At 41.1% G+C, this 14,969-nt stretch overlaps 1 protein-coding gene across 1 annotated transcript in view; it reads left to right on the top strand.

The window, feature by feature from the left end:
- Positions 1-14,969, top strand: part of PTPRR (protein tyrosine phosphatase, receptor type, R) — a 140,610-nt gene that overhangs the window by 92,788 nt on the left and 32,853 nt on the right. The window contains exon 7 of the mRNA XM_010561960.1: positions 10,348-10,534. Coding sequence (XP_010560262.1) covers positions 10,348-10,534 — 187 coding nt within the window. The remainder of the gene's footprint in view (positions 1-10,347; positions 10,535-14,969) is intronic.

The raw sequence follows: 14,969 nt of genomic DNA, 5'->3' as shown, positions 1-14,969 counted from the left end.
TCTTTTAAAAGCATTCGAGCATTGCTCCATTTCAAATTACAAGCCTAAGTGGATTTCCTAAACTTCATTTTCAAAGGGAATCCAGGCACTCCGCACATTAATATACTTGTTTGAGCAAGCCTTCCCCTAGAAAGCAAGGCTGGAAAGCCAGACTACTACAGTGAATCAAGAAGAAAAAGCTGGGAAGGCAAAGGTTTATATACCTGGCTTAGGTGTCAGCTCTGGAAACTTGAGAAACAGCTAAATGGCAGACCTAAGGGCACATGCGTGGTTCCTGTCTCTAAGAGCCTAAATCCCATCAGCTCATAGTATAACTTAAGCACGTAAGTCACTCTGGAAAGGGGACTGTGCCTTCAGAAGTGTATGAGCTAAAAGGATTTCTGGTCTGTACGGGCAGCCTCGGCGGCTTTGTCGGCTGCGAGCGGGGCGGTTTTGCCGGCTCCCTTTACAGAAGTCCACAGATGGCGCAGCTCGGCTGAGCAATGCTGTGGGTCTGGAGGTTTTACATTCTTCAGGAACTGCTGCTGCTCGGTAGTTTCTTCAAAGTGCACTAACAATTCATTTGTCTGCTTAGAAATCTTCTGTGTGACACTTGCAGTAGTTTAAAGATAGCAAAGACCAAGTCAAATAAACAAGGAATGTGCTTTTTTATTATCTTAAGGTTGACAGGGTGTAGTAAGAGCCTCTTTTCCCAGATGTTCCTTCCTGTCTTTCCCAAATGGCAAACTCACCAGGAAAGAACTCATTGTACTGATTAGTCTTCAAGTCACAATAAAAAATAATTTTCTCTTACTGATACTGTCTGAAGATACTGCCCAATTACATTAAGAATACTCCTACCCATGTCTTTTTCCAGGTCAGCTGGTTTTGGTTGAAGACCCAAAAGAGTATTGAAGGACATTAATGTGTGAATAGATTATATATTTGCTTGTTTGGATTTAAGGGTTGTAGATTACATTCCTTAGATGAGCAGCAGGTGCAGCATGAAGGTAGAGTTTGTGCTTAGGAGATTAATTAGTATGGAATACATGAATGGATTTATTGATAAGGGTCCTGTTATGGAAAAAAGAAAAAAAACAACACAAACGTTTTTTTTCATCTAAAAGCTGAAAAACCTAAGATGAGTCCATTACTTATTTGTTTGCCATAGGGCTGACCAACTAAAGAGCAAAAAATCTCAGTTAACCGGTATTATAAAAACACTTCCTAGAAGCTATTGCTGTAGTGTTGCACCTCTCCGTTCTCATTTATTAGATCAGTTCTCTTAGATAGGCTATGGTTCTCTGAATACTGCAGGCAAGCACCCTCTGGGCATGCTGTAGTGCTCAGCAAAGGAGTGAGACTTGCGTGTGCTGGCAAAAGTCATCAGGCTTCGCACCTGGACAAGAGATCTAAATGGGAAATGATGGTGCCCAGCTACAGCTCCTCCAAGGTATCATGGAGGTACTTGTGAGCTGAAATCATAGAGGGGTAACTCATACAAGTTAGACAAAAAATATTTTGCAAATTGATTGGGTTTTTTTCTAATTTTCAAGCAGAAGATACAGCAGACAGAATATTTGGGGGGTTTTAACAGTTCTTGTTGGCTTACCTTAAATAATGCATCATCTGAGCACATTAAATTGTGCATTTGTTTAAACTCTGCAGCCCTAGCAGCTAATTGTTATTCCTCTCCATTCTCTTTTCCTTTTCCCTATTCTTTTAATCCCTTTTGTTTATATTCATTGTAGCTTGGTTTAAATTAGCGTGTGCATTAATCGGAGAGAGAACAGGTCATCCAGTATGTTTGTGCAACGAGGCCTCCAGTATGAAATAGAGCAATGCTGCAATGCAAGCAGATAATAATAGCAATAAACAAGACTGCGTTCAATTAAAGCTCTACTATCTAAAGCAAATTAACCATAAATTAGTAAACATTTATTCAGCTCTTTGAAAAAACAGCTCAAATAAGCACAACAAATTAGCATCTTCATTTATTTTTACCTCTGAACATTTAACTCAGTTTTCACTCGTGCTGAAAACACATATATGTGAATACGAATCAGAAATAGAGCTTTATGTTACCATCCAAGTTTTATTGGGGAGAGAAGTTTGCGTGACAAAACGCAATTTGATTGTAGAAATAATCTACAGGAAAAGATGGGAGGTTGTATAAGCTTTGCATTTTTGAACAGTCAGTTCCCGTAGCCGAGCGGCGTAGCCTTATCGAGGGCAGAACAGGAGTGAATTGGCAGTACATTAGAAAGCATGATTAAAAGAGGGAAAGTTGAAACTACTCTCATGTCAGCTGTTTTCCTCTACAGGATATTGAGCCATTCCTGTCCTAACCAGATACTGATTGCTTAAAACTTAGTCCAGAAGTACTTGTCAAAACCATTTCCTCAGTTCATTTTGACATGCTGAGCTGTGAGTAGATCCTGAGAATTGTTTGCAATTTAGTGCTGGAGGTATTGGCCCGCTCTCGCTCGCGGCTGTGGGAACAAGATCAGACCCTCTGGAGAGAACATGAAGTGCCTCCACTTTCCAGAAAAGCTATTTAAACTTTAGAGCTGAGGCTCCTCATCGATTTCTATGGACTCAGAGGTGCTGCCAGGAGGTTTCTCGTGGGTAGGAAGCAGCAGAGGATTGGAAGTCTTGCCTCACAGCAGCCGTATATCCCTCTTCTTCCAGTGGGCACACAGCTTGCTATCGTCACTTCCAGACCCCTTCCTCAGAGTGACAGGCAGGAAGCATCAGGTTTTCAAGTGACAAATAAGTGGGAAAAAAATAATAATGCAACACCAGAATACTCCGAGGAGAGCGGTGTGATAGAGCAACCGTGTGCAGAAATGGCAGATGTTCTTTCCAAGAAGGTGCATAGGATCAGCATACTTCATCCCATTGCCTTCCTCATGGTCCTGAGCTTACATATCTTCCACCTCTGGCTTTCTGGTGATACGTATTATCTTCAGTGTTATATCCCAATTACTGCCTCTGCACTGTAAATGAGGCTTTCCAGTCGGTGAGGTTGGGCTGCCCGTACAAATGGTACAGGATTCATCTGGGGTGCACATGACTGGGAGGCAGAGTAGAAATATTATAAATATCAGTTATATTAACAACTGAATTGCTAAGCATGCTTGTGGAAACATTGGGCTAGTATCTACCTATCTGTCCAGGATCTCCTCTCTGGAGAGGAGGAATCAGAGCCAGAGGAAGGTGAATTTGTGAGAGGAGTAAGGCTTTGGAAATGAGGCCAGCAGCCTACAGAAAAAGAGAGGTCCACTGTTCCTAGGCATGATAGGAGGTCAGTAGGTAACTTCTGGTGTTTTAAGTAGCGCTGGTATGTCGGGGGATAGCAGGAGAGGGGGGAAGATCAAGGTTTGACCACCTGCACACCAAAGTGCTGAAGGTGGAACTCTGGTCCTGCATTTTTTATTTTCATGCATAGTAAAGTTGCTGCAAAATGACCAAACATGAGCTGAATGGAATAGGTCCTTCAAGGTATCAGACTGTATCAATTTAGACTCGCCATAATGCCTGTTACCCTTTAATGCAAAGTAAATCAGACATTTTATATTCATAGTTACAGATTTTCTATCAAAATCAGTTTGTATCCCTCTGCTGTTGTTTTTTTAAGTAAATGATTGACATAAATAATGCTGAATCTTGAAATCAGTTGAAGAGTAATTTCCTCTAGAGAAGAGTACCTTTGACAATTGATTGCAAAATGACTTAAGGTAACCTGAGAAATGACACAGATTTAGGGAACCTTGGGTTTTAGTCCTGCTTCTAACACTAATTCTTCTTTGGCCTGGTTAGTTGGTCGACTGCAGCTGCTGATTTTTGAGTACTTCAGTTTGGGAGTGATGTAGGTTTTGTTTGCTTAAAAGTGTCAATAACCCCGGGTCTGAGTGGGTTCCTAAAAGCTGCAGCACTTGTTCAAGTGAAAACCAACGGCAACCCAGAATTGTCAGCAAGCAAAGCAGAGATCATTTAGGAAACTTGAGTTATCATCATGGATCTGCCAAGCGTAGCATCTGTATAATGCTGCTTCATAGGGCACCTAGGAGTGTAAAAATAAGAAAGTACGTTATATGCAGTAAGTACTATGTGCAAATAGTTATTCATTAGGATGACATTCACATAGTTACATAATGATTTTTTAGTTCATTTTTTTTCTCAAACTAATACTGATGATATTGATTGGCCTTTGTTGAAAGTAGGAGTAAATAAGAGGATAATTACATTAATGGGTATTGTATATTATCAGTTATGGGGTTTCTATCAGAATATTCTCTAATATGTGCCGCAGAACAACAGAAAACAGAAACTTATGAGCTCTACATTTCCAAGAAAAGAATGTAGACCTAGGAAAAAATGAATCTTCTTTTTTCAAGTTTGGTGCTCAATAATGGAGTTTTACCACATGCTTAGAAGACTTGTTTGAGGTAGTATGCTGATGGCCAGAAAAAACGCGAGAGGTTACCGCACCCGTTAATGTAACCATGCTCACATTCAGCCCTACTTTCCCAAGACGTCCAGTAACATAAGCAGTATGAGGTGATGATGTATATTTTAGGCTAGCACGTACAGGGCAAGAATCATATATAAGCATTTGTGAAAAACACATAAACCGTTCTTATGCTTGTTAGAAGCAACTATTTAACAATACTGTGAATGGTACTTTAAAATTTATTGAATTATACTTCACTTCAAATAAGAGTTATCTTTTAACCTTCTGAGGACTGACTGTAATGGCTATTATAAATCTGGATTTGTGAAGAAATGTCTCAGTCATGTGTTAGAAGATGTGCGTTACTGTTTGCCCAAGGCTGGATGAAAATTGCAGTATGTTCAGTCCTTTGCAAAGATTATTTTAACCCTTCTGTATTTCTGCTCTTCTACTTTTTCTTTTTCCAACATTGATTTTTCTTGAAGAAACCAATGGGAGTTATGCAGTATCCTATTTTTATTTACTTTGTATCAAAATACAGGATTAATAACAACAAAAACATTATGTCCTTTTCTGATTTACTGTGCTTTTCACACCCCACCGCAGCTTTACGTATCACGTTTGTTCGTCTACATGACCGTGTTTTCTCTTAGCTATTTTGCTAAAAGCGGCAGGAAAGATGAGACCTATATTTTTTCCATTGTCCTTTTTTACAAATGTGTATTTTTTTTTCTTTTGAATTACTCTACTGAAACACAACACCAGATAAGCAGGTGAAGCCTGGCCCGGGTAAGGTAGTAAGTGATGGAAACCATGTGCCTGATTGTGGTCTCCCAGTGTCATTGCAGCAGAGCAGAACCCACCGGAATTCAGTGCATTGGCTGGTGAGATGGACCAGCAAGGGAAGAGACTCAGGACCCACGGCTAGACCTGGTCTGTGAGCACTAGAGAAATAAAACGCAGAGGGGAACCGCGGTGTTTTTCCCGTCATCCCGGCAGTAAAACCCGGGGAAGAGTATCCCTGCGGAGCGTCTCCCGGTACGAGCGGGATCGGAGGACCCAAAGCGAACTCCCTCCCCAGCAGCGGCAGCCAGCGCCGCTCTTCCCGCTAATTAATGGCTTCCTTCCACCTGCACGGCGGACGCAGATCCCGCTCGGGCCGCGCAGAAGCTGGGCAGCGGGACGGAGGACCGAGGGTCCAGAAGGAAGAGCCTCCCACGTCTGCAATGCCGGGGTCGGAGGGCAATGGCTCTTGGAGGGCAGCGGCCGTCACCGCTGCTTCCAAAACCGCTGGAGAGAATGAGAAGCCGAGGACCGGGAATCTGGGCGTTGCATTTTTTCAGGAGTGCTGAATAAACACGGGAATGTGTATTTAAAGAAATTGCCCGGCTTAAATAAACAACTGGGAAAATGTGTCGGGTAATTGGATTTTCATAATCGCCAGCTATGGCTTAATTTTAGGGTCAGGGAAGACCTGGAAATGACCTCATTGATGATTAATAGGCTTTAGTAACCTGGTGGCCCTCCGAGGTGGACAGGTGGAGCTTCCTTTTTAGAGTTTTTCAAACAAACATTGCATTAATCTTTTTCTTTTTTTTTTTTTAATCATGATCTGTAATAAAATCTGCTTCTGTAAATGTATTATTAAAAATACTCCAGTGGATTCTTATCGCTGGACTTGTTCCTATTACCGAACTGAAAAGAAGCCTGTAAGTATCTAATAAGACCCCCTCAGGGATACTAGACAATACACAGACAGACACAAGTGGTTTCCTGATTGCACTTATTCACGTACCCAGTGATGAGGTGGCTGTCCCAGCTGGTGAAACTTCGGAAGAGTTAGTCTCATGCTGTTTTTAATGTAATGTTGTCACGAATGTTTACAATTCCTCAGATTCCTCACATGATGCTCTTCCCCATCAAGACACAACCTCGAGGGGATGCTGAGGCAGGTGTATCACAACGAAATCTTCTCTAATTTAGCTCAGACTATTAACATGGGGAACATAAAAAATATAAAGTTATTTAGAAGGTAAAAAAGGGTTGTAAATATTCAGAAATAAGGGAAAACCCTTGTGTGTGGCTCCTTCACTCTAATTTGAAATGGAAAGATACCTGTAGTCAGGAGATATATATATATCTCTCTCTCTCCAAGAAAAATTAGTTGTCTGACTTGAAGTGTTGCTGGTGTGATTGTGATTTCTTTATTCAAAACCTATTGGAGACAAGGGATAGTTACCAAAAATGGGCTTTGTTTTAGGTGGTACCTCCTTGTTGCTCCGTGGCCAGCCTTGTGCAGTCCACCCAATAACGTGGGAAAAGGTGGGTTCCCTACCTAACCTCTTTCCACTCAGCTAGTAAACGAGAAGAGAATTCTGGCTGTCCACTCTTTTCTACAGAAAGTGAAGAATTTAACTGTTGGAGAGGGATAGAGAATCCCAGGAGTCCAGAGCAGGACCTGAGACTATAAGCATCTCCTATTAGGACATACAAGCGCATGATGGGTTCAGGTCCTCCTTCATCTATCAGGACAAGGCAATATGTCCTGTTTTCAGCCCTATTCCTCAGCACGGTCTTGAATGCAATAAAGAAGTCTGTGTGATTAATGTTAATATTGGCAATAGTTAGTATTGCTAATGTAAACATTATTAGAATCTTTTTATTAACTGAAGCACGCTTCTTCGAAAGTTTTCTTTGAGATGCCTGTTTCTATGGAAGAATTACCCTTAGAGCTATTATCTATTGTCTATCCTCTTACAGACTTTCTGAAAAGACTGCTATCCTTTAGGTAATTATTTTCTGCCCTATATTCAGTTTTTATTCAACATGTAGCTTTTAATGTGTTAAATACGCGGCTAAAAACTATTTCTTCTTTCCAGAGTAAGTTATTTGATTCTCAACACTGGTATTCGTCAATAATCCCCATAAATGGTAAAAGCTGTAAACTCAAAGTTATAATTAGATCAGGTATATTTTTGTTGTTGTTGTTAAAAAGGAAATAGCCTTTTTGCCAAGACTGTCAGTTATAACAATGTAAAAGCCAAAGAAAATATTAACATTTTCACGGCACTTTGTTAATGAACAATGCGAATGCTTTTCCTCTATATTAGGAAATCTCAGCAGGTTCTCCCAGAAGTATGTCTGGGTCTAAATCGCTACCCATTTCTCAACCAAAGGTAGCCTAAACAGTTTTGGAGAGGTTCATCGCACACCTCTTCTGTGGATTTCTGGACTGTTTTCAAAAGATTGGAATTGCGATATACGCCCTTGGAGCCACCTGTTTGAAGGACTGCCTTTTTCCATGGAATAAATTGCTAGTTGTGGTCAGAAGAGGTGCTTTCACGGGAGGGGTTTTGTGAGAAAGCGGTCTAACGGGATGTTTTCCGTGGAGCTGGGGGACCGGTTTCTCCCGCAGCAGGGGCATTCCCTGGGGAGCCGGGATGGCTACGGGATCCAGGACCCTCCCGCAGGGTCCGGCAGAGTGCGGCCACCGCGGCGTGCCCGGCTCCCAGGCCGTCCCGGCTCTGGATTTGGGTATGAGCCCTGGTACCGCCGACCGGGGCTTCGCTACGGCGCAGGGGGTGAGCGAGCCACGGAGCTCTGCTGGTAGCCTGTGCATAGATCAGTTAGTAGTCGTTTCTGCTCAGGATGCTACTTTGCTTCTGCCTACCTCCTAGCGAAATTAGCAGAATCGTACCCGCCTACTTCGCTCTGCCAACAGAAACTGTCCCCGTCTACCCCGGGAGGCAGCAGCTGCCTGCGGCCGCCTCGGCTCCATCTCGCCTCTCCCACCTCTGCTTCTGCCGCTGACTCACCGGTACCATCTGCGGGCCTGGGCAGCAAAGCGCTTCTGTCACCCACCCATCGCCTAACCCGAAATAGGTTTATGGACACTTTGGCACGACGCGAGACTCACCGATTCCGTCGGGTGGTCTTGTCTCTCGGCCGTTGTTGCTTTGTGTTCTGCTAAGTGATGAGCGAGTGAGTGAGTGAAGTCATTTCTATTCGTGCAGACTGGCATGATAGAAATGGTTTCATTTAAAATAAAATTACTGAAGGATCTGCTGACATGTATAAGAGGAAGGGAAGCGCACTGAAGTTGTGTCAACAAAAAAAAAGTGTTATGTTTGTATGGTTACAAAGAAAGCAATAAACCCTATAAGTACTTATCCTGGTGGCAGAAGAAGATCAGAAAACAGAACAGCAACACCAGCACTAAGTAAGTAAGGAGTCCCAGTGTCTGAAAAGACAATTAATTTGCTCAAATATGTGTGCATACAAATACCTGTGGGCCGCCGATAAATAATGACAGGGCAGTAAAACCCAAGTATTAACACAAGCAACTTTTGCTGCAGACTAAAGGATTCCCCCAAAACTAACAGCACTTGCCTCACAGATACTACCTGATGATGTCTGTGTGACATTTATAATAATATGTGGCATTACTGTAAAAGGGACAGTTGTATCTTAACAACAACATCCCAGTGTCCAGCGTGGTGTGCGGTCACACTCACCCAGCGGCAGTTCTGCCAACAAGAAATGCACCCAACCATGCAGAGTTCTAGCAGGAAAAGTGGAGACACCAGATAATGGATTAACCAGTAAACGGTTAATCGCTGGCATATGTGCTTTTAAAAACGGGCAAGGCGTAGAGTTGTATTCTGATCTAGCAGATCTATTAGGAAAGACTTGAGACAGAGATCTTACGTTGTGGTTGTGTATATCTGAGCATGGTAGAGCAACTAAGAGCTAAAAGAGCTCCCCTGTAAGCATACATTAACGGAGAGGCAATAACGTGCAGACGTAGGAGTGAAAGTTGCGTGGTCATATCTCTATATGTGCATAGATGCTTGGTAAATGTCAGAGATGTTTACACTGAGCTGGGCACCTGTAGCCCAGTTCAGACAGCTGAATCTTACAGTCTTATAGCACTGATTTCTGATTAGTAAACAGAAAAACTTTGATTAATGCCTACAAATGTGTGTTTAGTCATCACAATTCACAGAGTGTGGATTTATTGCAATCAATATGCCTAAAGTTGAGGGTTGAGTAGATAACATTTGATTGATGAGTTGAAACTATGAAAAAAATCAGGTTTTTTAAGTGTTGTTTGGAGAAAGTGACAAAGAGAGTAGTGCTTGTACCAAGCACGCAGAAGCGTGCTTTATTTGTATTTTCATGGCTCAAAGGTGCTGTTGAATCCAATTTTATTTTCCTGCAGAAATGTGAAATGTTGATGAATTTCATTGTCCTGCAAGAGACGTTTGGCATTTCCGAATAACCCCTCTAAGCCTGTGACCATTCCTCCTCTTGGGATTCAGCTCATTTATTGTGGTTTATTGCCTTTCCCTTCTCTCCCACCTAACATGAGACATTGTCCACTTGGTAGCCATGATGTTTGCACTGCCTTTCCACCTATTTCTGCTGATTTTATCACTTTTTCCCCCCTCCATTCTGTATATCTAATTTGAGTAGATTCTTAAACATATAGCTGACATAACTGTGGATTTATTTCCAGGTTGTTATACGTATCAGTTAGAAATGTTAGAACCCTTTTTTTTTTCTGTGAAACATTTCTTCCTTACTAAGATACCACTTTCACATTTGACACCTGTAACTATTAAGTAGCGTATAGGGAGCAGTTTCGACTTCTAACAATAATCCAAATAGTTGCTCCCTAGCACACTGTTCTTGCATCCGTCGTTAGATTCAGGAACTAGGATAAGATGTAAAATCTTGGTTTTCTGGCCACCCAGTGCTTCCAGTGAAACCAGTCTTGCAGTCTTTGCATACCCAAATCTCCCAGTGACTGTACAGAAAGCCAGGGTGCATAAATAACTCAGGATCAGCTGCAGGAGTATGGGACTTAACAGTAACACTGATATAACTGTTTTAATTATTTTCTAACGCAGACGAGGATCCAATGTCTCTCTGACTTTGGATATGAGCAGTTTGGGAAGTGTTGAACCTTTCGTCGCTGTGCCAACCCCACGAGAAAAAGTAGCGATGGAATACCTACAATCGGCCGGCCGCATTCTGACACGGCAGCAGCTTCAAGACGCAGTTGCATGTTCTCATTTACTTCAGACAGAGTTCATGGTGAGTTTAACAACAAGCTTTAAATGAGGATTTTTGACATCATTGGCACAACAGGAACCGTGGGGAAAAAATAATCGGGCAACACTTCAATGTCAAGGTACAAAACATTTCCGAAGGGCAGATTAGATAGTTTCAAGGTGGTGTTTTATGTTTATGCACTAAAGACAGATAAGAAGTCAGTTATATTCATGGATAACACAGATTCCTCTCGGTTTGAAGTCCCATTCATAGATGGGTTTAATGTCGTATTAGAGCTACAATACGAACAGCAGGACTGTAACACTGTGACAGTTTCAAAGAGATCCTAAAGGCTATGATGACAGAACACACAGTAATAATTGGAGATGTTGTTTATTCCCATGTAATCATCACATATGTTTGCAGTTTGAAGACTAAATTTTTAGTCACTATAAGTGACTTTTTGGAGCAGACAGTCAGTCCAAAATATCTTTAACAAGCACTCCATACAGCAAGCCTAATATACTCAAGGCCAAAACACCTGAAGTGTCCTACAAGTGTATTTACTATTAAAAAGGGTAAGAATCTAAAGTTAAGACAGTGGCCAGGTAGAAACAAGTCAGAGCAGAAAAACTCAGTTAGGGAAAACACATTATTACATACTATTTTAAGAAGACCTGAAAAAGACTGCTATTACAAAACAGCCAGGTGAAAGAGGCTATCGGAAATAAGGAGACACTCTTTACAAGAGAAGTAGAACAGAGCATAAAATGAAGTCAATTGAATGTGAAAGCTGAAAAAGGCAGCCCAAAAAAGGCTTTGAATTAAAAAAAAATAAAATCATAACTTCATTTTTTAAATAGATCAAAAGCACAAAGCTTATCAAAGACTACGAGGATCAATAGATGATCAAAAGGGTAGAAAAGGGATTTGGTGAAGCTGAAGGAGTAGGAAGTGACTCCATTATTTGCATCTGTGTTGACCATAGAAGAACTTAGGGAATTTCCTACCTCTGTGGCAGGAGTAGATTCAAACGGGTCACTGGAGGATCTGTCTGATATTGAAGCATTAATGGAAAAGATTCTAGAACAAATCAATCAAATGAATAAAAGCTACTCACTGGAATAAGCTAGTATTCACCCAGGAATCCTAAAGGAGCTCCTATGTGAAATTATTGCTGTATTAACTGGGCAGGTGTAATCTAGCACTTGGCCCCCAGCAGCTGAGGAATCAGAGCGCCAGAGGTAACGGGCGTTTTTCAGAAGGGCTCCAGAAGAGATCCAGAGAACTGCAGGCCTAGAAATCGGATGTCTAAATCAGAGAAATTGGAAGGAATTATAATAAAGAAGCCAATAGACATATGAACAAATGCGATACAGTGGGGAATAATCAACACAGTGTAGCACTGGAAGCACTGGTTGCTTCTCAGAGTAAAAGGAGATCACTGGTGGAGGCCCAGAGACATCTATTCTGGAGCTGATACTGACCAAGATACTCTTAAATCATCTGGAAAAGGGAATAAATAGTAAGGTGGTGAAGTTTGATGATGATGCTGAATTACCAAGGGTAGTAAAATTAAAAATAGACTTCAAAGAAATTACACAAGGGATTTTATGATGGTGATGAGGCAGAGGAAATTCAGGGTTGATAAATAAAATGTTATGCATTTGGCAGAAAACAGCTTTGTATACTTTGATGGGTTCTGAAATACAAAGCTGAGAATCTCGAGAAAAGAACTAGGGAATAGCACAGGAAACATCTTTATGACATTGGAAAAATCTATATAGCACTCACAACTGCATGCTTCTCTGATCTTTCCTTCTTGGAGCACATACAGAAAGAAGTACGGTGAGCATAATCTCAGACTAAAGCAGCTTCTGTATCAGGAGATACTAAATAGACAAGGACTCTTCTGCCTAGAAAAGAGACTGTGAGAGGCTCTAACAGAAGCCTATAAAATCATGACAGCAAGAAGGTGAATATGGAGTGATTATTCATGGTTTTTCATGCTAAAAGGCCAGTGCAATACAGAGAAAAGCTGGTCCTGTTCGAGTTCCCCCAGACCCCTCGCTACCAGCTGCTGTCAGAGGGTACCAGAGAGGAGGAACCAACAGAACCAACCACCCGACCCAACCTCAGCCTGGCTTTTTTAGCTTTTACAACTCACTAGCAAGCTAAACTAAACAAGCAGAGCTTTTTAAGACTGGTTTAATAGCTCAAATTTAATAAATAGAGCCACACAGAAACATGTATCCTAACAAGGCATGTAAGAGCAGGAAGACCTGTACAACCCCTTGAGCATACTCCAGGTCTAACAAAGACACACAAACAATTCAGTTCTTATTAAACATGCCAGAGCACCTGATCCCTCAGGTTTCATTTTGTTTTCAATTTGTGCATGTAAGTCACTAGAATAGATGATGAGTGCCACCTGACTCTAAAAAGAGTTTTTCATTATGAATAATTGCATCCTACGAAGCAGTCCTTTTATTCGCCTCTAAAAAGCCAGGGTTTACAGTAAAAGTCATTTGCTTAAGAAAAATAAACCCCTCAGTTGTTTCACCAAAAATTGGTCAGAGAGTGTACGTGGAAAAAATTAGAAGCATCCAACACACTTTTATCACCAGTTACGCCATCAGTCCTCTGCCGTTCTGCTGCTTAGGCAAGAAAGTTGGAAGAAACAACTTCATCATGCTTAAACCCCCCATGTTAGGAGACAGTTTGTACAGACAACCTGGCACCTCTGCAGAATCTACTTACCAGAATCCTCTCACGCAGCATCCGTGCACGGCTTTGGGGCAATACTCACATTTTATTTGTCCCTCGGGGGGCACAACATGACTTTGGCCATTCAGTATTTCCACAGAATTTTATTGAAAGGATCATGACTTGTCTATTCCATTTTTAAACTATTTTTTGAAATCTGTTTTAAGATGAAGCTGTTGAACAGTATCTGTTTAATATCTTTCTTGCTACAGATAATAGCTTTAGTAGGAACTTGAGGCATGCAAAGAACGCAATATATAACCCTCACTCGTTCTGCTCGCTCAGCTTGTTTTAACTAGCTAAAGAAATACAATAAGACAGTCTTCTTGAGACTAAAATTATTAGTTCCCATGAAAACCTTCCAAGTGTGCAAAAAGCGGACAAATGTTCAAAGTTTTCAATGGAGAACTGAAACATGAGCAGTTTCGGGTTATTTTTAGTTCTTTAATTAACATTTAATTTTTTGATTAACAGTTAAGGGGGCATTAGCTTTATTGTTTTTTATTGTAAAAAATGATAAGTTTCCATCAAAATACTTTCCATAATATTTATTAGGTAAAAAGAGTTATTTTCCTTTTTTTTTTAATGCTGACAAAAAGGTTGGCTACTTTTACTTGGGAGAATATACCTGACTTGCAAGGAGGAAGAAACATAAATTGCCCAGCACATGCTTCTTTAGTAGCCTGAGCTGCCACTATTCAAAAGACAGAATGTCTGAAGTTGGTGACAGAACAGAAAAATTCATTATTCTCAAAATATTGGAATGACAGAAAATACAGTCCTGCATGGGAAAGTGCCAGATTGTTAAATCTATAAAATTTGGCTCTCATAAAAATGGCAGGATAGGTATAATAAATATCTGCCTGAATTTTCCTAAATTTTGCTATATTTTCTGGAATACTTTCAGAGACCCAAATCATATCTCTTTGAGTGTATGAACAGTTGTAGCATTCAATGGCTAATGTGAGCCAGAATAGCTGTTATTAGAAGCGTATCGCCCAGAGAGGTGAAGTAGCCCATGAACAAAGGCTTATATGTGTACGCATCTGTGACTGCATGCGTGCAACTGAGCACACGAATGTGTGCAGCTTATACATTATTTGTAATTATTTAATTATGTATAATACGTATAGATGTTTAATAAAGCAAATGGATATATATTGCCTATTTAGCTACAGACTTTGTATGCTGACTTGCACATGATTGTGCTATTTGCAATCTGCTGGGCTTATTTTCCCCCGCGTTAGCAGGAACGTTATCCACATAATATCCGGACTTTTTTTTCTGGAATAATCTCTTGCTTTTCACAGCCAGTTTCAGAAGAAGTGACTTGCCTGTGGCTGTGATGCACGGTGTTATTGTCAGCTTTCTGTCTGTGCCCTTGGCCCCACAAGTACTTACTACTGGGAGGAGCCCACTGGCTAGAAAGTGTTTACAGGATGTAAGTGATTAATATTATTAATTGACCTTGTTGGCCGAGAGAAATGCGTTTCTGTTTTCAACTCGGTGGCATTTCTGCATCTGTCAGTATCTCGCCAACCGATGAACTATGTTAAAATTTCGGCAGGCATCAAGTGGGAGACGGCCGGGCGGCTGGAGGAGCCCCACTGACCACGTCTCTTCTTGTACTTCACCTCTCTGGGCGATACGCTTCTAATAACAGCTATTCTCGCTCACATTAGCCATTGAATGCTACAACTGTTCATACACT

This window comes from Haliaeetus leucocephalus, unplaced genomic scaffold (assembly GCF_000737465.1).
Source record: "Haliaeetus leucocephalus isolate CR32 unplaced genomic scaffold, Haliaeetus_leucocephalus-4.0 Scaffold151, whole genome shotgun sequence".
Classification (NCBI taxonomy): Eukaryota; Metazoa; Chordata; class Aves; order Accipitriformes; family Accipitridae; genus Haliaeetus; species Haliaeetus leucocephalus.
Note: the sequence above shows the minus strand (reverse complement) of the source record. Positions and strands in the feature narration are given on the sequence as shown.